Source organism: Lampetra fluviatilis, chromosome 19, assembly GCF_964198595.1.
Source record: "Lampetra fluviatilis chromosome 19, kcLamFluv1.1, whole genome shotgun sequence".
NCBI classification, from domain to species: domain Eukaryota; kingdom Metazoa; phylum Chordata; class Hyperoartia; order Petromyzontiformes; family Petromyzontidae; genus Lampetra; species Lampetra fluviatilis.
Genome location: NC_136293.1, coordinates 3,917,015 through 3,941,142, shown reverse-complemented (window position 1 = coordinate 3,941,142; position 24,128 = coordinate 3,917,015). Strand labels below are relative to the sequence as shown.

The window sequence follows — 24,128 nt, the reverse complement described above, 5'->3', positions numbered from 1 at the left end:
TCGGCCAAAAACAGCATTCACCACCCCGATGGGCCTGTTTGAGTTTCGAGTGTTGCCGTTCGGACTCACTAACGCGCCCGCGACGTTCCAGCGGTTGATGGAGTTGGTGATGCGGGGCTTGCAGTGGGAACAGTGCCTGATTTACCTGGACGACGTAATAGTGTTCAGTAGGTCGCTGTCCGAACACTGGTCCAGGCTGCGGGAAGTATTCCAGCGACTGCGAGCAGCCCATCTCAAGCTCAAGCCACGTAAGTGTTACATTGCGCAACGCGAGGTGGGGTACCTCGGACACCGAGTCAGCGAGGCAGGGGTGAGCACCGATCCCGAGAAGGTGCGTGCCGTAGTGGATTGGCCGCGGCCGAGGAACCTGACGGAGATCAGGTCATTCTTGGGACTCGCCACTTATTACCGTCGATTTGTAAAGGGATTCAGTGAGATTGCACGCCCCCTCACCCAACTCACCTCCCCTAAGAACCCCTATCAGTGGTCGGAGGCCTGCCAGACGGCTTTCACCATACTCAAAGACCACCTCACCCACACCCCCACCTTGGCTTTCCCAGATTTCACCACCGATTTTATTTTGGACACTGACGCCTGCAGCAGTGGGCTGGGCGCGGTGCTGTCGCAAGTGCAGGGTGGGACGGAGCGGGTCATCGCGTACGCCAGTCGGACCCTGAGCGGGGCCGAGCTGAACTATTGTGTAACCCGTCAGGAACTGTATGCTGTAATTTTCGCGTGTAAACAGTTCCGACCGTACTTGTACGGCAGGAAATGTCGTGTGCGCACCGATCATTATGCACTGCAGTTCCTCCTTACATTCAAGGAACCGCGGGGGCAGATGGCTCGATGGCTGGCGCAGCTGCAGGAGTACAACCTGCAGATCGAGTACCGAGCGGGGCGGACACACGCGAACGCGGACGCCTTGTCAAGACGGCCCGCGGTGCGCGCTGAGACGAGGGAGGGAGACGCCTGCCCGTGCTTCACGGGGGGACGCTGCCGCCAGGCAGCAGAACCCAAGGAGCGCGCGGAAACTAAACTCCCCCCCCCGAGAGAGAGTGCAGTGTGCGCCGCAGGAACCCCTGCAGAAGGAGCCCGGGGACAGACGGATCATCCCACCCCAACCGGGCGGATCCAAGAGGATGTCGGCTGCGCCTTCCCGGGCTTGGACGACGAGCAGCTGCGACAAACCCAGCAGCGGGATCCGGATCTGGCGGCGGTGGAGGCGGCACTGCGAGAGAGGAAGGATGCACTACCAGGGCCCTGGAGCGGTTTGTATGCCCGGTTGTGTGTAGAAAACGGGGTGGTGAGGGAACTGGCCGACGCTGGGCAGCCGGGGTGCATCTGCGTTCCCGCCCATGTGCGACCCCAACTACTACGACTGGTACACGACCACCCGCTCGGGGGCCATGATGGGGAACGGCGCACCCGGGAGACTCTGCGTCGCCAGTATCTCTGGCCTAAATTGGCGCAAGATGTGGCCGCCTGGGTGCAGGGCTGCCGGGCCTGTCAGCAGTGTGGGCAAAAGCCGGCGAGGTACCAGGTACCCCTGGGGCCGTTCCGAGTCAGTCGGACGAATCAGTTGGTCGGAATCGACCTGCAGGGGCCCTTTCCACGATCCCACCGGGGCAACCGATATATTCTCGTAGCGGTGGAGTACTTCACCCGCTACCCCGTGGCGGTGGCTATCCCGGATAAAACAGCCCTCGTAGTGGCCCGGGCCTTCGTGGAAAACTACGTACTTAAGTGCGGGATCCCCGAACGAGTCATTACCGACCAGGGTAGTGAATTCGAGGCCGAACTATTCCAGGCGCTGTGCCGAGAGTTCGGGATCCAGAAGGACCGAACCACAGCGTATCACCCCCAGGCGAACGGGATGGTAGAGAGGATGAACCAGACTCTGGCCGGGAAGCTTAAATGCATGGCGGCCGCGAATCAACAGGACTGGGACGAACACCTCCCCTATGCCTTGTTCGCCTACACCACCGCCGTTCACACATCCACAGGACAGACCCCATTCCTAATGATGTTTGGTCGCGAGTCTCGCCTGCCCGCAGATCTGCTGTTTGGTGTCCCTCCGCCGCAACGGGAGGAAGGGACTCACCCCGTGGAGCACTTGCTGGAGACCCTGCGAGGGACCAGGGGCCGAGCCTACCCGCACGGAGAGGCCGCGCACCAGCGGCAAGAGCAGAGCGCCCGACCCCGTATGGAGCCCCCCTTCTACACTGCGGGCTCCGAGGTGTGGCTGTACACTCCCCGCGTCGGTGCCGGACAGGTGGGGAAGCTGACCACCTACTGGCGAGGACCCTGGATTGTGAGACGGCAGATCTCACCATGGACGGTGCTGATTCAGGGAGGAGAGAGGGGCCGGGAGATGGTGGTCAACATCCGACGACTGAAGCCGTGGCGAGCAGCCCCCGAGGGGGGGAGCCCCGCCGGCCAAGTACCCTGAAACCCCGGGGTCCCCCCACCCCCCGTGCCCGGGGGCCTTGCGCAGTATATGGGCCCCACGGAGCCCCGGGCTCCGAGGGGCCCCGTGCGGGGCCGGGGGCGACGAGGACGGCGACCCTTAAACCCCACCGCCTCTGAGTTTGTTCCCCAGCCCGCAGGTGCCAGGGGCAGAGGGGAGCTGTTGGAATGGAGGAGGAGACCACCGCCGGAGCCCCAGGAGACGGAGCCGCCACCCCCGAGGCCAGCCACAAGGGCCGGGCGAATCCCGCGGACCCCGCGGCGATACCTCGTGGGGGCAACCCAGGCGAGGTGCTCCAGTCAACCCGGGACGGGGACTGGCACCCCGGGGGGCTATGTGGTGCCACAGCGACGGGGCTGCTCTGCCGAGCCAGGGAGCCGCCCGGCTTCCCCCACCGCACTGCCCCCCATCACCCCCCTCACATAAGCACACACCCGCACGCATTCCCCCCCCCCATAGAGCTGGAAGGGAAGGTCACCTGATCGACCGGTTTTTATCCGAGAAACCCTTCTCTCACGGTTTCCGGCGATCAGGGAATTGGACGACCTCCCCCGTGCTACGTTGCGCCGCGGCGCTGCGACCAGCCTTAATATGGTGTGGTCGCGGCGTGGGGCATTCGGCCACCGCGGTTGAGGCGCATTTCCCCTCACACACACCCCCACGGGTCGACGAGACAGACGGAGGAGGGAGGGGACAGCATGAATAGCGGGACCGCAGGGGCTCTTGCGCATAGTCATGGAGGGTTGGGATCATTACGCTTGAGCGCGCAGGCCCCATTGTTAGGAAGGGTAAGGGAGTAATTAGGATGTACGCCGCCAACGCCGCTCACTGATTAGCATATCAAAAGCGCCCGGAACCGCCGTGCGCGGGCTCGAGGTGCACGAGCCGATTGTTCAGCGCAGCATCCCTTTGAGGTAGAGAGGATAAATAGGGGGGCGCAAAGGGGAAATCGCTCTCTTACTCCGAGAAGCCAGCGTCCAAGACGGCCCCCAGCTCTGCCCTCCGGACGTCCGTGCGACGTGTCGAGGCAAGCAGCGAGGAAAACCCACGGAACGTCGAGTGCCTCAAACCGTGAGTAAGGAGGTAAAAGTATTTCGTGAACGATAAATAGGGAATAGGTCCAGGGGAAGTAGGATAGGCCAGCCTCGTCGACTCACACTGATCTTAACATCTAGTTCCAGGTAGGGCTAATAAAATCTCGAGCGTAGTAACAAAACCGTGTTGTTGGGTGTTTTTGAACGTGGTATTAGCGTGCACTGCATTCGCGGGTGTGTGGTCGTTGTATGCGTAAAGGCCGTGGTCTCTGTAAGATTGTGCGGGTACGGAGGTGTGTGGGTTAACGCCCGGGGGGAGCACTTTTGTGTGTTGGCGTGACTACGCAGCCGTGTGAGAGGAGAATCGTCCTTGTACGATACTTGTGTTGACGTGCACGCGCGAGTGCGGGAGGGGACGAGTCGTCGTGTCGGCGTGCGCCCCGCTCGCGTGTGCGGAACCGCGGTGCGCAGTGAAGCTGTTAGCTTGGTGCGAGATTGCGTGTGTTCGTTACTTGCGTAAGCTCTCGGCGTGCGTAATCGGCGTGCCCCAGGTGCGCGATCGTAACGTGAGCGGCCAGCGCGGCGCAGAGCGGCGAAAGAGTGGGTGTCGCGTGTGGAGCTGTATGTGGGTGCGCGCACGTTCACGACGTGTGTACTACAGGTGCGCGATCCTAGCGTGAGTGGTCAGGGTTGAGTGAGTGCCGCGCAGAGCTGTGTGTGGGTGTGCGCGTACGTAATTGACCATGCCTGCTACACGGACCCGCGGTGGAGGGGAATCCTCGGGCGACGGCTCCCACACCATGGGTGAGGAGCCTAGCAGCGGTTCGCTTAGCAGCGGGGGGGCGATTGATGATGTTAGCCCGGCCGTTAGCATTATCGAGGGAGGGATCTCGGGGGCTAGCGACCCCCACACAACAAAGAGAACTCGGGTAAGGATGGCAATTGAGAGCCGACACATTTCTCAAATTAATGATGTGCTGTGCGAGGAATGAAAGGTGAGACACTGAAGTGATGCAGCTGCGTGCACTGTGTACGAGACGCATCAATGTGCAGATCACGTCGGAGAAGTCAAAGGCAGAATCAAGGCACACATCTCTTAAAAAACGACTATGAAAGAAGCAGCGGCAGCAAAGCAACAATGAGGAAACAGAACGACGATGAGAGAGAAATTGTCGCGGGTCGCTGAACGTTAAATCGTAAAGCAGGTGGAAGACTTTCCACTGGACTCTGTCGCCAATATGACCGCTCAACTCCAAATGGCAGTTCTATTCCAATCTCAGCCAAACTTTGTGCTTTACATATTTGCTATAGACGGATCTACAATTCCAGGGTGAGAAATGTGACTCGGTGTTTCGACACGGACATTATCCACCCTGATCCGACCACGCTCCCACCTAAATGTCCACTTGTTTCGTTTGCTGTCCTTCCCCTGCACCTCCGATCAGCACGATTTGGCGACGTACGGTGCGAAAGAAGTTCAACGTACATACGCACACGTGGTGTGTGGCGCTCACCAGACTGTGGTGTCCGTGTGCTCCTCGCTGTGCTGCCGGTAGTCGAGCTGAGCGAAGAGTGGGAAGAGGACCTGTACTCCGCCAATGGAGTGGATGGCGCTGTGGATCGAGTAGGTGATGATGGCCTTGACATCCTGTACAGGCAAGACACGCGAGCATGGAGTGCATTCGCTTGTTCAGCTCTTCTGTGCATCTGTCGTCGCTGCGCTTGGACATGACAACAGAATGATCCGCGCCAGGTGGGTCGCGGCGTTTATGTGCGTGGTGGGATGGAGTCGCCAAAAATAAATTAATTAATTTCGATTTTGACTTCCGTTTATTCGGGTCCCCGGGGTCCTGTCATAAGGTTCATATTAAGAAAGAAAAAAAAAAAACTGCCTCTTGTCAAAGGCATGTGGAAATTCCACCACTGTTTCAGGGCCATGGGTGGACAAATCACAATCCATAATGTCCAGTTAATGGTATAACATTATTTATATGTATGTCAAACTTGTATCTTTGAACCATGGTTAGAAATGTTGTTTATGAGTGCATGGAGCTGCACTCTGCTCAATGATCCAGGCGAAGACGTCCTGTTGGCACGATGACATGCGGGGTGAGAGCCCCAATCTTTTAGTGTTATGGAGAAGAGGTGAACTGGTATCTCGTGAATCTCGTCTGGCATAATGCAGACGAGTGAAGTACCTACAATTCGCTGATTAGGAAGATGAGTGGAAATTACCAGGAGGCAGATTCAAAATATATATTTTTTACATTATTTTTGGAGCCTGCAGCAATCATATGGTGAGATGAATGCATTGGACAGTCAGGAAAATGACTGAAAACGCAAACCACGGCTTTCTATTTAATCATGTGCAATTGTGCAGTGCAGGAGCATTCAGATATAAGCGAGCAATCAAGAGAATTACATAATTCCACGTGTGAAAAGGTGACACCTGTGAGAAATATCAATTCACTGCATCCTTCTGCTGGTTGGTCTTCATTTCTCTCTGCTATAATCTCTCATATCATTGCTTTTGTGCTTCCCACCACGTATTATTTTCTGGGTGATTGCCTCGCCAGATTATCCGAAAACAGGAGACAGTTCAACCATGTGACAGAGGTTTAAGTCCATTTTTCAAAAGCCCCGTATCAATGGACTGCGTTTTTTGTGTTGTGCTCCAGTTAGATGTGCATCGGACATGGATTCCAAAATACATTTTATTAACTGACTGAATGGTAGTATATACACAAGGCTACCAACAAGTTCTTGACAAATACAGGAATGTATTTTTTAAAAAAAATCGAAAAAATGACAAGGAGAACAATGGAAGAATGGCAGTTTTGCAGAAAGAAACGCAACAATCTTCGGGATCATCGATGGCAATGATAGGGCATCTTTCGTTATGAATCAGGCTCGGTGACACAGCCCAGCGGCAGCGCAGTCGCCGTTTGTTGCAGAGGTTGACGGTTCGATTCCAGCAGCCGCCCTGGTGATTGCTGCGGGTGGAATCACCGTGATGGTGCTACGCACCGTCCACTTCACTTCACAGTGGACGTTAAAACTCCTGGTGATGTCATTCACAAGAGTAGGCCACCGTGTTCCGGTGTCAGGGTCCACAAATGTGCCAAATTCTAGAATGACCCGCAAATCTCTCGATTGGGATTACACAGTACGCAGCAATCATGGCCCACTGCTGGCAGACCACCAACACCCCAGGTCGCTCTTACAAGACGAGACCATGCCGACCCCTTTTGAGATCTCACCCGCGCCGAAACAAAACGAAGCCGAACTTTACATTTCACGGCACGGCAGGCAAATAGCCTCTGGAGCGGCCACACGGTTGCTCACCTGCAGCATGAGCGCGTGGGGGGAGTGCACGAAGATGGAGGCGTTGTCCCGAGGGGATGACTCCAGGCAGAGCTGAGCGTCGGTGGCCGTGGGGTTGTAGGTGAACACGATGCTGCTGGCCAGCTTGCCGTCGTACAGCACCTGCTTGTGATGCTCAGCCAGCAGGATGTCGCTCTCGGATTTGAACTTGAAAGTGCTCTGAAATATACATGGGGGAGGGTGGGGGGGAATAACAACACATGCACAGCGATAAGTATATTTTTATAATTTGCCTTTTTTATTTATTTCATACGAGTAATGCTGCCAGCATCACGTCCTCAGACAAAGTATACATTGAGAACTGTCAAGGAGCAGTCTGCCGCCCCGGGTGTTAGAGACCATCCCTGCAAGAGGAGACATCGTAGAACATAGATCCACATATCGACACTAGGAGGGGCACATGGTTCGACTGTTACGTTCGTTGTTTGACAGTCAACCTGAACTGGAACTTCACCATATTCAGTGAAAAACCAAATTAAATATGATGGTATTTTCGTGCAGTCATTCATGACTGGACCAAGACCATTAACTAATCACATTTGAGAATCCAGTTTAATTCTACTGTAGATGTATACCTGGATTCGAACCCAGGATCTAAGTGGTTGGCTTCGTGCTCCGCACACTGAGATACCTGATGAAGAATCACTAATTGCCTTGGCTGCCTGGACAGGTGGCACTTTGGTTTGAAGCTCTTGCCTTTTAAGAGGAAAGCCACAAATTGAAATCCAAGTCGAGGGTTTATGAAAACGAATACCACTCTGTGGGTTGCCATTAATGATATTTATAAAGACTAAGATTGATCTCTGCCATAGGACGATGGCATTCCCACCACTCTCTCAGGAGCACCATAGGAGAAAAGTAATGCCCAATACATATTTGAGCATCGAAACACTTTTTTGGGATATGAATTGGCTTAATTAATAACACAAATTGAATAGAAAAGTATTAATTTGAATAACCATAGTACCACTCGACACAGCCGATTAGTAAGATTTATCACGAAAACAAAACATGCCAATTAGTTACTAGTTCAGCACACCGGTGTGTTGGAGAGCAAACCCACAATACTTTACAATTCGAGTACAACACATTTATATTGAAGCAATCTAACCAAAAAAACCCTCTTATGGATAATATTGGTCACAAAAGTCTACTACGTGTTAAATTCGAAAAACATTGTCAAATACTTAGGTGTAATCAAATGAGCCTGAGCAGCATTTTATTGGATGGCCAATGCTAATAAAGCCACGACCTATACAATCTGGAACAGAGGAACCTCGTGCTTGAATGACAGGCTTAAACGACTCATTCTGCGCTCTTAACTATTATTTGGCCTTTTTCAAAAGCTTCTTGATAGTATTAAATTAGCTTTGCGACAAAGATGGGCAAGTAGGAGCTAAGTATTCGAGCCTTATGAAGCTAATGAGGGGGCATTATGCAGGTGGGTTGGAAGCCAGTAAATGGATCTGATAAAACAGGATACATGGTTATAAATTACATGAGCTGTTTTAAATTACTGCTGAACTGCTAAAGCAGGAAAGACAAACACCCTTTCGCACTTGTGAATTATCTAACTCGGCTGTGCGGGGGCAAGTGGAACCAGGCGAGACGTTGATTAATGTTCCTTTTATTTACAACTTAACATTCATTTAGCATGCTTGAAATGAATTAACTCATGACTGTAGCGTTCTATACGGTACTGATAAACAAGTTAAACTTTAAATAGAACAAGTGATCAAGTATCTCCATGCTCAAAAGATTGGTTGTTTGCTGATAATCTCCATTGGCTGCACCCTGAGCAGGTCACGGACATGTCACATTGCTATGGCGGGACGAGTCCGTTAACCCTTTCCCATTCCGATGACGTAAGTGTACATCATCATTTTTTCTGGAACGAAATCGGACGAAAAACTAAAATAAAATAATTATATCAGTCCACCTTCAGGTGAGAAGACATACCGAGGCTCCCACAAGGCCACGCGGAAGGGGGTGTGGCACAGTTTGGCGCCAGCTATCATAGAGTGCGGTAATGTCACAACAGTTATCTGCGGAAAGGACAATGTCTTTTAAAACAACGGAGCTATGCCTCTCGAAGTTTAATTAATGCTACCACTTGCACATTCCAAGATTTAGTGGTGAACATGACTCCCACCTAGCAACTTGCAGATGTCTCGGAATACTGGTGCCTTCAGTGACTCTCGAGAAAGGATGGAATAGGCTGGGTGGATTCACAACCAGGATTTAACGTGCGATATTTTGTTTGTGTGTTGACCACTCTGTGACAAGCTTCTACCCACCCAAGAAAATACCAACTCAAGTCCACTTTAAGCAAACCAATTATCCCACGATTTGTGGATGTCTCAAATGTTGGCCAGATGGTGACAGGGTTTGTTGAAATAACTAGGCAAATAGTCACAAACTGAGAGTCAACTAGGTCTCAAACAAAATCGGAGATACATTTTGTATAGTAATAAATTAAATTTAAGGTATAATAAGTTACATAAAACTTTGCTGGTATACTAAGATTCACAATTTTCCATTATTAGATAGAAAATGTGATTGTTTTTGCTGCTTCGACCATTTTACAAATTGCTTATTTTCTGCAGTTGTTCAAGGGATTTGAGAAGCGGCTACATGTTCATATTTTAAAATGAGTACATCTCAAAATCCACCAACAGTGGATGAGTACAGAAGCACAATCCACAGAAATCTCCTCTTTAGCCTCAAGTGTGGGTGCAAGTACGATTTTTTGGTCACGAATTAAAGCTGACATTGCAAACAACTGAACTAAACTATTTTTTATTTTACCAGGTAAGGGCCAGCTCTTTATTTTACCAAGTAAGGCCCAGCTCTTTTTCAGAAGCAACCCGGCCACAAATTATAGCGCAACGAAGTGGCTTATCGCGTGGAAATGTTTCGCGGTGAAATACTCTAAACGCACGTTTCTAAATGTGAAGGGAAGAACCAGAGTGCCAGGAGAAAAAATCGACGCAACCACGGGGAGAACATGCAAACGCCAAACATACAACAGGTATCAGGGGTTGGGATCACAACCCTGAAGGTGTGAGTGGTACGGCGTGCAGTATGCCCAACCACCTTTATATCCCAAACCTTCATGTGTACTCTAATAGGTACTCGTTTAAGGCTTTGTCAACCTCGGGAAGACACAGGATATTGGTGCTTTGTAGCGAACCCACTCTCCATGTATTACAGACACATGCTTGGGAAGCATCTATTTTTTACTCCCATTTCACTTTGGGTACACACTGCAGTATGACGTAACTCTGTTATCAGAGCCTTGAGCACTGCTTCGGAACCACGAGCGTATCTGATGAACGGAGTTATTTTAGAAGATCTCCAAAGTAAGGGGCAATTTTCCCTCTTCTTGTCTTTTCCGCTGCATACTTCTCAAAAGTGAGAACAACACACTGGTGTTCAGAGTTTACTCTTGCAAGCCTTTTATTTTTGTTTCCATGCAATTACATTCAATTGTGTCAAGACCCATCAGATTCGTAATGCATCTTCCAGACACACAATGTTTTTTTCTTTGCTCCATGCTTTGTAAAAAGTTATATATTTAAAATGTATGGTCCTTTGTCATTCCACTTCTGGTCGCCGCCACGTTAGTCACGAATTCATTTTTTACTAAACTTCACCACGCTGATCGTTGCGGATCGGTGAAGAGGCCCACATCCAGCTCAGGTATCACTCGGCACCGATGGTAGCCACGGCCAGGAATTGAACTCAGGCAGCGGGGTGCATGGTCCAGTCTGCTAACTACTGCTCCACCATTCCACCCATATATATATTCTGTATAAAACAATTACACCAGCAGAACATAGAGCCTTAGTAAAATATTACTGTTTCTATGATACTCATCTGCACGTAAACTTTGTCTTTGCAGTGCGACTGGATAATCGAGGGGATTTGAAGCCACGTGACTCTTTAACTACAGAAGACGACCATGCATTAATGTGTTCATAATATTGCTCACATTTCCACTCATTTTTTTTTTTTACAGTTTTTGTGCAATAATGCAACATTCAACACGCGTACGCACAACACAAATGTGTACACATTGCCACAGTCGTCCACTCGTTGAGGATATTAGACAGATGCCTAGATGGTGAATCATTAGCATTCGAGTGACAGCCTTATGGGCGAGAATCGAGCTGGGGATTGAGTGTCAGGAGCGAGCGTTGGGCTTGAGTGCCGGGGTGCAGGAAGAGGAATGAAGATGGGGATTTTATGTTTCGGTGAAGTTTAAAAATCAAGAGCGTACACATACACAGAAGAACTTAAGAGTGACTCAGCATCTTTCTATAAATGATGAGATTGGAAATCTTGAAGAGTTGGTCAAACAAAGAGAGTGATCATTGTGCCCCTGCCACAATTGCCAAGACGAGGCTCTCCCCTAACACTGTCACTTGAAAGTTAACGATTCTCCTTCGAGGCGTCCGCATGATGTAACTGCGCTGGTTAGGCATTGCCTCACCAACACTTATTTTACCTGGAATGGCACCTTCTACAAACAGAATGAGGGTACCCCTATGGGCTCCCCCTTGTCACCAGTTATAGCCAACATGTTCATGGAAAAGTTTGAATCAGACGCCATCCAGACATCCACCCTGCGTCCTTCATTGTGGAAGAGGTATGTGGACGACACTTTCGTCATCTGGCCACATGGCCTCCCAGCATTGAACCACTTCTTGGACCACATCAATTCTAGACACCCATCCATCAGATTCACCATGGAAGTGGAGAAAGATGGTAAACTACCATTCTTGGATATTCTGTTTGAGAGGAGGCCTGACGGATCCTTGGGACATTCTGTCTACAGGAAAGCCACCCACACAGATTCCTACTTGAAACCGGATTCCCACCACCACCCATCTCAAAAGAATTCTCTCATCAAAACGCTATACCACAGAGCCCATGGCATTGCTGACCAACACCACCTGGCCGGTGAATTAAGAAATGTACATCGGGCCCTCAGGATGAACGGATACTCTGACCGCACTATCCGCCAAGCTGTCTCTCCCACCATACAGAAACAGCCACATGAAACTCCGACCAAAACTATCACGTTGCCATACATAGCAGGCGTGACCAAAAAGATCTCCAAAATTCTAAACAAACATAAGATCCAAGTCCGATTCAGTACAGTGCATAAAATCCGTGATTTGATTCCATCTGTGAAGGATGTCGTTCCTGACTTACAGTATCCTGGAGTCTACAAATTGAGTTGCATTTGTGGTGATTGCTACATTGGAGAAACGAAACGTCATGTTTCTGATCGTGTCCGCGAGCACAAGTCAGATCTGAAACACGGCAGAACTGATTCTTCGGCCGTTGCCGATCATTGCTACAACTCGGTGGGCTCTCATGAAATTGTATTTTCCGAGACCAAGGTTCTCTGCAAACCTCCTGGCTACCATCAAAGGTTTGTACACAAAGCCATACAAATATACAAACACAGACATAATTTCAACCGTGATGACGGTTACAAACTGAGTAATCATTGGAAAGATGTGATTAACCATGCAAAAAAGATTTAACTACACTTATTTGCCAATCTTATTTGACAGACAACCATTACTGTTTAACCATGTTTAGTGGTGGTCTTCTTGTTACAGGTTGAGTCACAAACCGCACCTCTCCATAACAAAGGCTCAGCCTTTGTTATGCAGTCTGTTCTTAGTCTCAGACCTCACCTTACCATATTAATAATAAGTATGCGGCCCTTGCCCCACCACCTTCTCCAACCATTATATAAACGCAGTGGTAACTCCTGCAATCTCTCATTTACTTGATACAGCTGTCGTGGCTGTGACGGTACCACCTGAAGACGGAAGCTTGTGTTGCCTCCGAAACATCGTGATTTTTTATTTTTATTTTATTTTACTTTTTAATGTTTTTACCTACGTGACTTTACCGAAAAAACCTAAGAATATGACTAACGTCCTCAACGAGTGGATGACGAGATGCACACGGCGATGTGTGAACAATTGTGTTGTGTGTGTGGAGTGTGTTACATTATCACACGAAAGGACATGCGCGGTAAATAAATTATTCTCACAGTTGATTCATTAACACCGTCCAAACGGATGCAGCACTCTCACGGCACTACTTTGTTCGACGTGGACAGGAGAATCTTAAGAGCGTCCAACGGCGTACAGACACAGCATCACTGCCCCCCCCCCCACCCCAAAAAACCTTCCTCATTAGGTACAACGTGTAGGGCCGAACACACGTTCGGTAAACCGCGTTGGGCAAAGCTTCCCTGTACTCGGATTACAAGCAGGCAGTTCTTGTGTTGCATCCCAATGTGTACGATTCGTTTGGCATCACGCACATCCTTTACGTGTACTCACAGAGGGCACTTTGTGATTATCATACACCGTGCAACAGCGCTGCATAAACAAAAATACCGAGCGAAAGGTGACATTGCCGCCATTATTTGTGCGTCTAGTTTCACGGTCATGTAGCTGCAAGGCAAAGTCCAAGTGTCTGCCTACTCAAACACTGTAGTGATCATCTCCATTTGCAAACATTGATCTGTGGTAGACCTTTTACACATTCCTGTGTCAGGAGCCGTGGACATTGACCGTCGCTAATGATCGTGACAGTAGGAGCCGGTCTATCTTTAAGAATAATTACTGCCCAGTGTAATGTCAGATTTAAAGGGGCATGCCTTGAGCCTAAGAGTTGATCTGTCCATGGCATAAGAAGCCCTCAGCTGTCTAGGCACAAGTCACAGTTTCTTTTGTCAGAACCAACCTCAGCAGTTCCCCGCCCCACCGTGGCCACGAGCCCTAAACTTTTCCACATTGATTATTCGTAGGGCGGCAACACCTCCTAGAGGTACCAGACTGCTGTGCCAGGCAAGCCGGGAATGCACACAGCGATTATCAACACAGGGGAGAACAAAGTTCCCCCGTATAGTCTTCACAGACTGTTGGGGCAAGTGCGGTTTGCGAGTAGCACCTATGAAGGACAGCACGGCATACGAGAGGGGTATGGGTGGCCAGCACCACGCCCGGCCACCCTTGTCCCCGCGTCGTGATATATACACACTGCACCAGGCACTCATTTGAGGCTGAGTCGACCTAGGTGAGGCCCATGACTGGTTCAGATAATCGTCACTGGTGTTGGCCATGAGAGGGAATTGAACTCGAGTCACCGGATTTGTAGCACCGCTTGCGAACCACGAAACTACTGCTCGGCACAAAGCCTATGTGGTAAAATATATAAATTATATATGCACTATATACACCCACATGCAAATGTGTATCAACACAATGAGAGTCATTTTATTTCGGTCACGTAGGGGAACTAATGACAGACCCTAAAACTGGTGCCTATGTGCGAAAATAACTCCTGACATGGGCATGATAATCTGCAGGTAAACACAGATAGACGGGTTGATTTTGCCTCCAGTTCTGGGACTCTCCTTTTACCTGTGAAAAAATACAGATAACCAGATCATTTAGCAAAACTGGAGACCACTTTCAGGTGACATCATGGATAAATGCAGGTAAAATAATCAATTTGATACATCATTTCCATTATCCTCCAAAATTAGTGGATAATATAAATAATCCATCCACGGTTAATAGGATTACTGCCAATCCATTGGTGCCACAACACATATCGAGTTATCAAAGCTTTAGAGAACCAGTGGGATCCATAACTGAAGTGCAGGTCATTGCTTGGACGGATTGGTCATTCAAATATATCGTTACATAAAAGTTTAATAGTAACCAAGCCAAACCATGTATTGCCAAAATGCATCCTGTGTAATTATTGCACATATAAATGGCTGTTGTCCACATAATTAGTTTAAACACAATTCTATTGTATATAATGGGAATAAATAAACACTGATGCAGAAATCGACATCCTCACTCTCATGTCAATATTGAAAAATGGATAAACCTTTCCTGCAACTTAAAGTCATCAATCTCCCATCACCCCACCCACCCTTGCCCCCACTAATAAAGTGCACTAATGAGATACTTCACAACCAGACTTCCTGCACAAGTGTGATTGTGTCAGTTTCACTATAAACACACATTGCATACATCAGTTCAGTAAAACCATGAAACCTTGTTTTAATATAATATGTACTTATTGCCTATGTATGTTGTGCCCAAGGACATTCATTCTATTAGAAAACATCGTTAATTCGCGATTCACAGCTGCTACTGTATGCTATCAATTTACAGCATGTACACCAACAATTTGCATGGTTGGTTACGTACGGTGAAAAATATGTTCAACATGCATACATTTATACACAAGGTGAAATCAAGGTCATCATCATGGCCAACATTACTTATGCCACCATACTTGGCCACCACTTTCCTCCCTTCCTCCCTGCGGCCGCTAGCTCAGTCGAAACCTCACCTCCAAAATCCGTCCTCAAAGCATCTAAGCAATTAATATACATCTGTAATCAATTGAAATGTAACGTCTTCTTCCTCAGTGAAGGTAATTGGGGTGCGGCCCTGTCAATGTGATGCTCTCTTCACTGCTGGCAGAAGGGTCTCCACTAGAGGGAGTGTCCCTCTCACGTCTAGAAGATGAAACAAACCCAAGGTTGGAGTGAGGAGGAGGAGGTTTGAGTAGGTTTAAGACTTTAAGTAGTGCATTCGCTGCTTCCAAATTTCCAAATCAGAATTCTGAAAAAAAAACTGCTGAAAACTCAATGAGCCTTTCCTGAATAAATTGTCCATAAGTGGGCATCGCCAATGATATTGTCTTCCTAATAATGTATTTATAGTCATCTCAACATATTAAATTATGATCGATTATATTTTAGGGCCTTAATATCTCTTTTTTTTTTATACCTCGATAACATTCTCATGCTCTGGTTAGGCGACACTGATGGTAAACCACTTGACTAACATATTTAAGACTGAAACAGGAGTACTCTGGCTGTCGCTTGGTGAGGCTGGTTGTAATTACGAGTGAAACGTCACGGTACTCGAATGGCAAATGTTGTGGGTTTACTCTCCAACACACACCGGTGGTGCTGTACGAGACTCTCCAACACACACCGGTGATCCTGTACGAGTAGCGAACTGCCACGTTTTATTTACGTGAGCAAACATTACTAATTGGCTTGTGTCGGGTGGTGGCAGGTTTAACGACACATTTATATTTACATGATCTAACCCGAAAACCTCTATTATGGATGATATTGGTCGTGAAAGCCTAGTACGTGGTAAACTGACATTCAAATGGCTGCGAGGTCAGATTACAGCGGCGGCATAGCTGAATTAGCCCATCATCCCTCCTGGACTGATAAAATTGGTACTCCTTTGTGGGAGGTCAGCAGTGATCTATCGATGAATAAGGGGACTGCTCCAATGATCAAAATGTTGAATTTCCACCGCCGGCTCACGACTGCCAACGGAAACTGGTACCATGGATCATGGGGACACCACTTAGTATTAAATAAGTTACATATGATATCAGCAAAGAGATGAATACATTTTAATTCATATTATTTACTCTCACTGTAACAGTAATCCAACAATAACTTTACATATCCCAGAGGCTGATCATTCTACAGCGTTTTCACAACGTGATGCTTCCAAGGGGAACTGACTCTTGGAGAAAATTAACTTATGACACGAACGACAATCCTCCTCGCAGGACTAAAAACAAAGACTCACATATAAATATTTAAAACTATAAACACTAATACAATGAACGACAGAATGAATAGAAACATATAAAACACATTCTTAGAAATTATAAATCAATGAGATCATGATGATCAATGACAAGAATGTTCTCACACCCAACCTTTGCATCCTTCCAATATGTTTTAAGTATGTATTGTGGAAGTTGGAAGCCTTTGCAACATCAAAGTCACCAAAGTTACATGACTTGTGAGCAAGGTTAATAAACACGCGCGTTGGATATTTTCCAAGACAAAATGTCCCCGACAGCACTGTAAAATGAGCTGACTGAAATTGTTGCGTGCAAGGTGAATTATTGCCACCATGCATTTTCTTAACTTTCCTTCAAAGTTTAGGCAGTTTAAATCCATTATACCGCACATGTCTAATTAACAATGAAGAAGGCCTGACGTTTAATCATGGGTACTTGGTCAATATACCATGACACACTGGGGTACATTTGAAACTAAACATCATTAGGTCGACGATGTTAAGTCAGTGTATGGGACATTGCTCCAAAAAATATTATTTGTAAACATTTGGCCATGAGACATGATTGCTAGAATGCCTCCAACAATGTAGAAAATGTCACATCCCAGAAGCCACCTCTCATCTTTCTGAGTTTGATAAGTCAACAGAGGTCATCTTATGAAGATAATTGTTCCATCATAGAAATGTGGAATATATATCTCACTAACTCAAAGCTGCCAATGGAGATGAGCTGGAGAAGATTACCTTTGTTACCGCAACAGCTCTATTTACATTGCACGAATTATATTAGCAGATTGCTTGTAATGTAATAAACAATGAGCACGTAGGCTTAATCTAGTCTGCACAGCCGCTATAGGTGGAAGAGCAGAATTTAATTTACAGAGAAAATGGGATTTTTTCCTTGCCACCGGTTTCTCGGAAAATATATAGTGTGCCTCGCCAAAAAGTGTGTTTCTTTTAGAGATGGAATTCAAACCTGACAGACAGCCTCTTGCAAGTGAACTCTTTAATGCCATAGGAATGGAAATGCATAAACATCGTCTCCTAGGCTGGGCCCAGCAACAGCATTACTGGTTGTTACAATTTTAAGAATGCGCTCATACGTACATTTAATAATGGAGGCCTGTCTCTACTCAGGCCAACCACTATACCGTTGAGAGTGGGTGGACGATGGAGTGAGCTGACCCCAACTGACACTTGGATTCACAGCATGATGGTAAACCTGGCACAAGCAGCCAGATCATCGAAGCAAGTTTAACAAACCCACCCATGCCCAGTCTGCCCTCCAAAAACAAAGTGGTGCTACTTAAAGCACACGATGCATGTTACTGCTTTTACCACTTCACCCCCACAAGCTGCAAATGGGTGCCGAGTGTACTTGCACACAAGGAAACCAAGGGAGATGCAGCGTTAAACATGAAGCACTGCACTTAAACTCAGGAGCAGAAGGTGACCCAAGGGGAAATTCTACTTTTCTGAGGGGGTTTTGGAGGAAAGAGAAACAGTTGCTTGTACATTTTGCAACGCTAAAGTCGAGCTGCCGGGCAATGCACATGCTAAAGCAACGTGTATCGTAAATTTCTTTAACCCCCATCACAGAATGTGGAATTCCAATGACTCACAGGGTGGTAAACACGAGATGGGCCTCGTTCCGGATTCGCTTCTCTAGGAAATGACTTTGACTGCACTAAGAGATCGACACGGGGTTTGTAGCGTGACATTACAAGTGATCCAATTGCAGTGACTAACCACTTAGAAATGGACGTGGTCAATGGGAAAGGAGCAAGCAATGCTTCTTCCATTAGCACAGCAATAAGGCAATCAGGATGAACGAGATGGAGACATTGTAAAAAGTCTTGTGCAGACTCTAACCAAGCCTTGGCTATGGGCATATTAAATATAAGTGTAGATTTTCCTCGTGTTTTTGGACCCTGGAAATTGCATTACTCAACTTAATGAGAAATTAGATGAGTTGGTAAAGTGGAATAAGAGCACCGAGAAACAGGGGTCTGATGATAAGGCAAGCAATATTAAAGAGTAACACGTTTTGGAGTGTCGAGAGATCTATCATGTAGAATGGTCAGAGATCCCTATTTATTACTGGGTTTCAGAAAGAGAGATACACAGATGAAAGTGCTCTGTCGAGGCCTTGAGATAGGCCAATCGCCACTGACCTGACCAACACCACATGCCTACCCAGTATATGATAAATATTCCTTGGAGTGTCAAATGGCCTTTTCAGGTTATAATGACTTTATGCGGGATTTTACGTTGCCTGCAGAATGGAACTGCTATCACAGTGCGTATATATTTGCCAAGTCATATTATCGGAAAAAAGGCCCTCTGAACTCTGTCCGGTTAAGCGAGGTGAAGTGAGGTTATGGTTCTGAATAATAGTGGAACAGAAAATCTCTCAATAATAAATCGCCAAGCCAGTGCTATCATTAAAGCTGACATGGTAAGTATGACAGTTCCATCATCATTCACAATATGCATGTGTTTGCATTACATCTAACAATGTATCTGTCTGTCCATAAATTAAATAAAGATGCTTCAATTGTATATCCATTATTTGTTGATCATTGCTATTTTGATATGATATCTGGCAAAGTGACACATCCGTTAAGGCTGCTTTATTCACATTTGAATGGTCTGGAGGTCAAATAATGGTCAGAAGACAAATCAGCCCTTCTAACCATCTAGAGTTGTTAAAACGAGTAGCACGTTGTACAAAGCACACAGTCTTTGTCAAAGGGTTGTCTGCCCCCCATCATAGGAGTGTGGAATTGCCACCATTTGCATAGGGCTCTCCAGAAAGGAGAGCAATGTCCCCATGCTTTGCTTTGTAGGGAGCATTCTGACTGTGACCTTTGACTCTATGATTTCGTAAAATGGAACCACTGGCTTGGGGCAACGCGAGTAGTAGTCGGCAACCTGGGATTTGCTTGATTCAGTGCAAATGCCTGAGGCAGCCTCACAGTAAACCTAAAGCCACTTAAACCAAACACATTGACAAACTTGTGATACAGCGCACAATGGGAAAAAAATGGGGAAAAATCTCCCACATAGCCATTCCAGACTGGCTGAGCAAGTACTGTTAGAGAGCACCTTATGAAGGCCGGCATGGCACACAAGGCTGTTGTGTGGCGACACTGCGCATGGCCACATTTAAATCCACAATAATGATGTTTACAGACTGCACCAGCTACATATTTAGCACTTAAGTCCGAGTCGACCTACCATTTGGCAGTTAGCCATGGCAGTGAATGGAACCGAGGTTGCTGGGTTCATAGCGCAGTATGCTAACCTCTACAGCACTGGTCCTCACATACATTGTAGATATATACACACACACAGATTTCCCATTGTGCTTCTAGAAGGGGGTGAAGAAGTGTCTGACACCACACGAAGTCACCGTCATTCTTACTGTGAAAATGTTCACACACGGCACCGGGCACTTATTTAAAGGTGAGATGATCTAGGGAAAGCCCAGACCAGGTTCAGACGATACTTGCCACTCGTGTTGTGCAAAACAAGTAATCAGATACATGCAAATAAATTGGAATTACTTAAACAGGCATTACGTAAACAACTGTTCAGACAGACCTGCTTTGCAAAAATAAAAGATTATAACACTGTAACACATTTTATTTGTTTTGTTCTTGGGTAGTAAGTGTTATTTCCTAATTGCCTATGCCTCAAAAGTACTGAAAATGGCTATTCCCCACAAACTTTGCTTTTGTGACCAGGACAGTGATATTTAGAAATGTACCTATTTTCCAGAACATTCCAAATAGATTCAGTGCTGAGTAAACTTGGAGTAACTTCTAGAACATTCGAGAAATTTCCAGTAATATAAATAGTAGTTTAAATACAGGGGCCTTAAGCCCACCAGTTCAGTTAGTTCCAGCTGCCTTAGTGGATACATCTGCATTTTTCTGAGATGGCATCAAGAGGCTGCAAGCATCTGGCAGACGCATTTTGCTATGTCGGTGGCCAATTTATCAAGACAAGAGCGAAAAAGTACTCTGTGGAAGCATCTGCTAAGATGAAGATGTGTGAGGCCTACAAGGCATATTTTGGCATGTTTGTCGGGGATCAAGACAAACCCTGGGCACCTAATTTCACCTGCGAGCAATACAAAAACACTCTTGAAGGTAAGATGGACAATTGTTGCTCGGATTTTATGTTATAAAATGTGTTCAAATTTTTTAATTATGAAAGTTTTTAATTTTAAAATGTTTTACAATTTTCAATGTTATTGAAATAATGTCAAAGATGAAAAATGTTGCGAGAATCTCTCACACATTAGTCATGGGTGAAATAAATGTATTTTTGTAGGATGGTACAGAGGGGAAAAGAGAGCCATGAAGTTCGCTATCCCAAGAATTTGGCGGGAACCCACTGACCACTCAAGTAACGGCTACTTCTGCATGGTGGACCCTTCCAAACGTCGGACTGGCAAGAATGCACCTGCTATCACGTATCCGGACCTTCTTTCATTCATCGCCCCGGTGCCACACTGCCATGATCTCCATGTACCCAATCCTCCGGAGAGAGAGCAGCATTCTTTAGAAGAGAGCAGCAAGTCAGAGAGCGAGGAAGACGTTGTAGATCCAGATGACAATTTCAGAGTTGGAGCTGAGGAGAAAACCCCATACTACCTCAACCAAAAAGACGTTAACGACTTGATCAGAGATCTTGGTCTCACCAAGTCCAATGCATAGGTTTTGACATCTTAGCTCAAGCAGTGGAACTTGTTGGATGAAAGTGTGCAATTCACAGATCAGAGGAAGCGTCACCAACCTGCTTGCAGCTTCTTCACCAGTCAAGATGGGCTCTACTTCTGCCACAATGTGACCAGTCTGTTCGAGGCAATCGGAATCGCCTGTAACCAGAATGAGTGGCGCCTAATCATTGACAGCTCGTCCAGGAGCCTCAAAGCCGTGCTGCTTCATAATGGTAACAAGTACCCGTCTCTTCCCCTGACTCACTCGGTGCACCTCAAAGAGGATTACAACAGCATTAAGACCTTGCTGGACGCCTTGAATTATGATGAGTATGGCTGGGAGGTCATCGGAGACTTCAGAATGGTGGCATTCCTGATGGGTCTCCAAGGCGGTTTTACCAAGATTCCCTGCTATCTTTGCATTTGGGACAGCAGGGACACCAAGGCGCACTACCATCGGCGGGACTGGCCACAGCGGACCGAGTTCTCTGTGGGAAGGAACGTCAAGTGGAAGCCACTGGTGAACCCCCGGAGGGTGCTGATGCCACCACTGCACATCAAATTGTGCCTTATGAATCAATTTGTCAGAGCTGTAGATAAGGAGTCGGCAGCCTTCAAGTACCTTCAAACGTCTTCCCTAAGCTGTCTGAGGCAAAGGTGAAAGCCGGTGTATTCGTCAGACCACAGATAAAGAAGATCCTGGAGTGCAATGAATTCCCCAAGAAGCTCACTTGTAAGGAGAAAGCGGCTTGGAACAACTTTGTCGCAGTGGTTTGTGGCTTCCTGGGCAATCACAAGATCGAAAACTATGTGGAGCTGGTTCAGACTCTGGTGAAAAACTACGGCACAATGGGCTGTAGGATGTCCCTCAAAGTCCATATCCTTGATGCTTATCTTGATAAATTCAAGGAGAACATGGGAGCGTACTCGGAGGATCAAGGCGAACGCTTCCACCAGGATATACTGGACTTTGAACGCCGTTACCAAGGACAGTATAACGAGAACATGATGGGAGACTACATTTGGGGGCTGATTCGTGAAAGTGATTTGCAGTATAATTATAAACCTCGAAAAGCGACTCATTTCTAAATCTTTTGTAGTACATTTTTTATTACTTTAATATAAATACAGGTTAATTTTGATTCATATGTGTTTTTTTTTGGGACTTTCGATGATGTTTTATCATTGAAAATAGGTCAATTTCAAAGTATCACTGTCCTGGTCACAATAGCAAAGTTTTTGGGGAATAATAGCCATTTTCTATACTTTTTAGGCATGAGCAATTAGGAAATAACACTTACTACCCAGGAACAAAAATTGTGTTAAATAGTGTTATGAATGAGCCCTAGCTTGGTATAATAAAGGACATTTATTGATGCATGTGTATTTTTTGCGAAAAGTGTAAACAAAAGCCGGATGATTTAAAGTGTTTGGATTGAAATTGAAGGTATGCAGGTGTGTGAAAGTGAGATTCAAAATTGTATGTTAATCAATGACTTGCATGTATTTAACAAAGACGTATGTTCATGCGATTGTAACAGCTTTGGAATACATTTTTTTTTACAAAATAGGTCACTAAAGAATTCCAATACAAACATTTTGCAATGAACTAAATCCACAAAAAAGGAGCATAAAACAAATGTACACTAAATTGCACCTTCATCGTGTGCTATTTTTTTTTTAAAGCATCAAAGTGAAATATGCGCATTCCACTTAGCAAGCTTATTTGGGCCACAATTGCCCTTCCAAAAGCCGCCGACTGCAGATGTAAATTGAGGAATAAAATGTAGGCAAAGCGATTGGATGTTCGGGATTGCATTTGGCCATTTTGTGAACGTTGGCGCGACTACAAAGGTGGCACTCCGTAAAAGACGTGGCTTGCAGCGGTGCAATCTCATGAACGAGAGGACAATCGCAAAATCAGACGAGCAAAGGTCAGGATGGCTCCACTACTTCCACACGACTCACTGCACGTGCTGCTATTCCTCATTTGAACGCGGTAGACATGGTGCTAAAAAATCTCCGCATTCAACGAAAATGCGGTTAAGCAAGGAATTACTGTATTAACATTAGGGGGCATGAATAATAAAAAAACAATGCAAATTCGAATCACCTTTGGACTATAAAGTAAGCCTGCAGTCATCCCATGGCGGGTAGGCTGCCGCATGCTGTATCATTCAGTGCGTATAGAGTACCCAGAATTCCCACACCGCTCAGTTCAGGAAAGTAATTAGTCATCGGGCGCTCATAAAACCGCGTTAAAAAGGGCGCATTCGACGTTATAACAGTGCACGTTTCATGTTATAACAGTACACGTTCCGTGTTATTACGGTGTGCATTACGCATTATAACTGACGCGTTACACATTATGCGAAAAATGTTCCCGAATAGAAGGACCACGTTGTGGCGAAAAGGCGTCACGTGAACACACATAAAGCTTACCGTATAATCATGATATTAATGACGCTTTAAATTAATTCTAAACAGACCTCTATTAATGTTTTGCAAAGGCGATAAATTCACATTACCCTTCGGGGAAGTAGGGAAAGTGATGATAATAAAATCGTGATAGGCTAAGGACACATGCGATACACATGTCAGCACTTCGTGCTCACCTTTCTAACGTCCCTGGTGCCTTCAAACACAGCACTAGACACTCGAATTGTGACGCTCCAGTTTCAGCACTTGACTCGCAACAGGTAGGTTGCCGGTTCAAATTCTGGTCAGAGATCAATTCAGCCTGGACTGATCAAATATAGACCACGTTGTGGTCAGTGAACAGTGATTGTCGTGCGGAGCAACGACTCCCTGCCTCAAAAGAACTTGAATTT

The 24,128-nt window shown here is 46.7% G+C and overlaps 1 protein-coding gene across 1 annotated transcript in view; it reads right to left on the bottom strand.

Moving 5' to 3' along the window:
- Nucleotides 1-24,128, bottom strand: part of LOC144937554 (neurobeachin-like) — a 525,952-nt gene that overhangs the window by 268,213 nt on the left and 233,611 nt on the right. Inside the window, exons 9-10 of the mRNA XM_078864832.1 lie at nt 6,847-7,044; nt 5,016-5,149 (exon numbers count right to left, since the gene is read on the bottom strand). Of these exons, the coding sequence (XP_078720958.1) occupies nt 5,016-5,149; nt 6,847-7,044 (332 nt within the window). The remainder of the gene's footprint in view (nt 1-5,015; nt 5,150-6,846; nt 7,045-24,128) is intronic.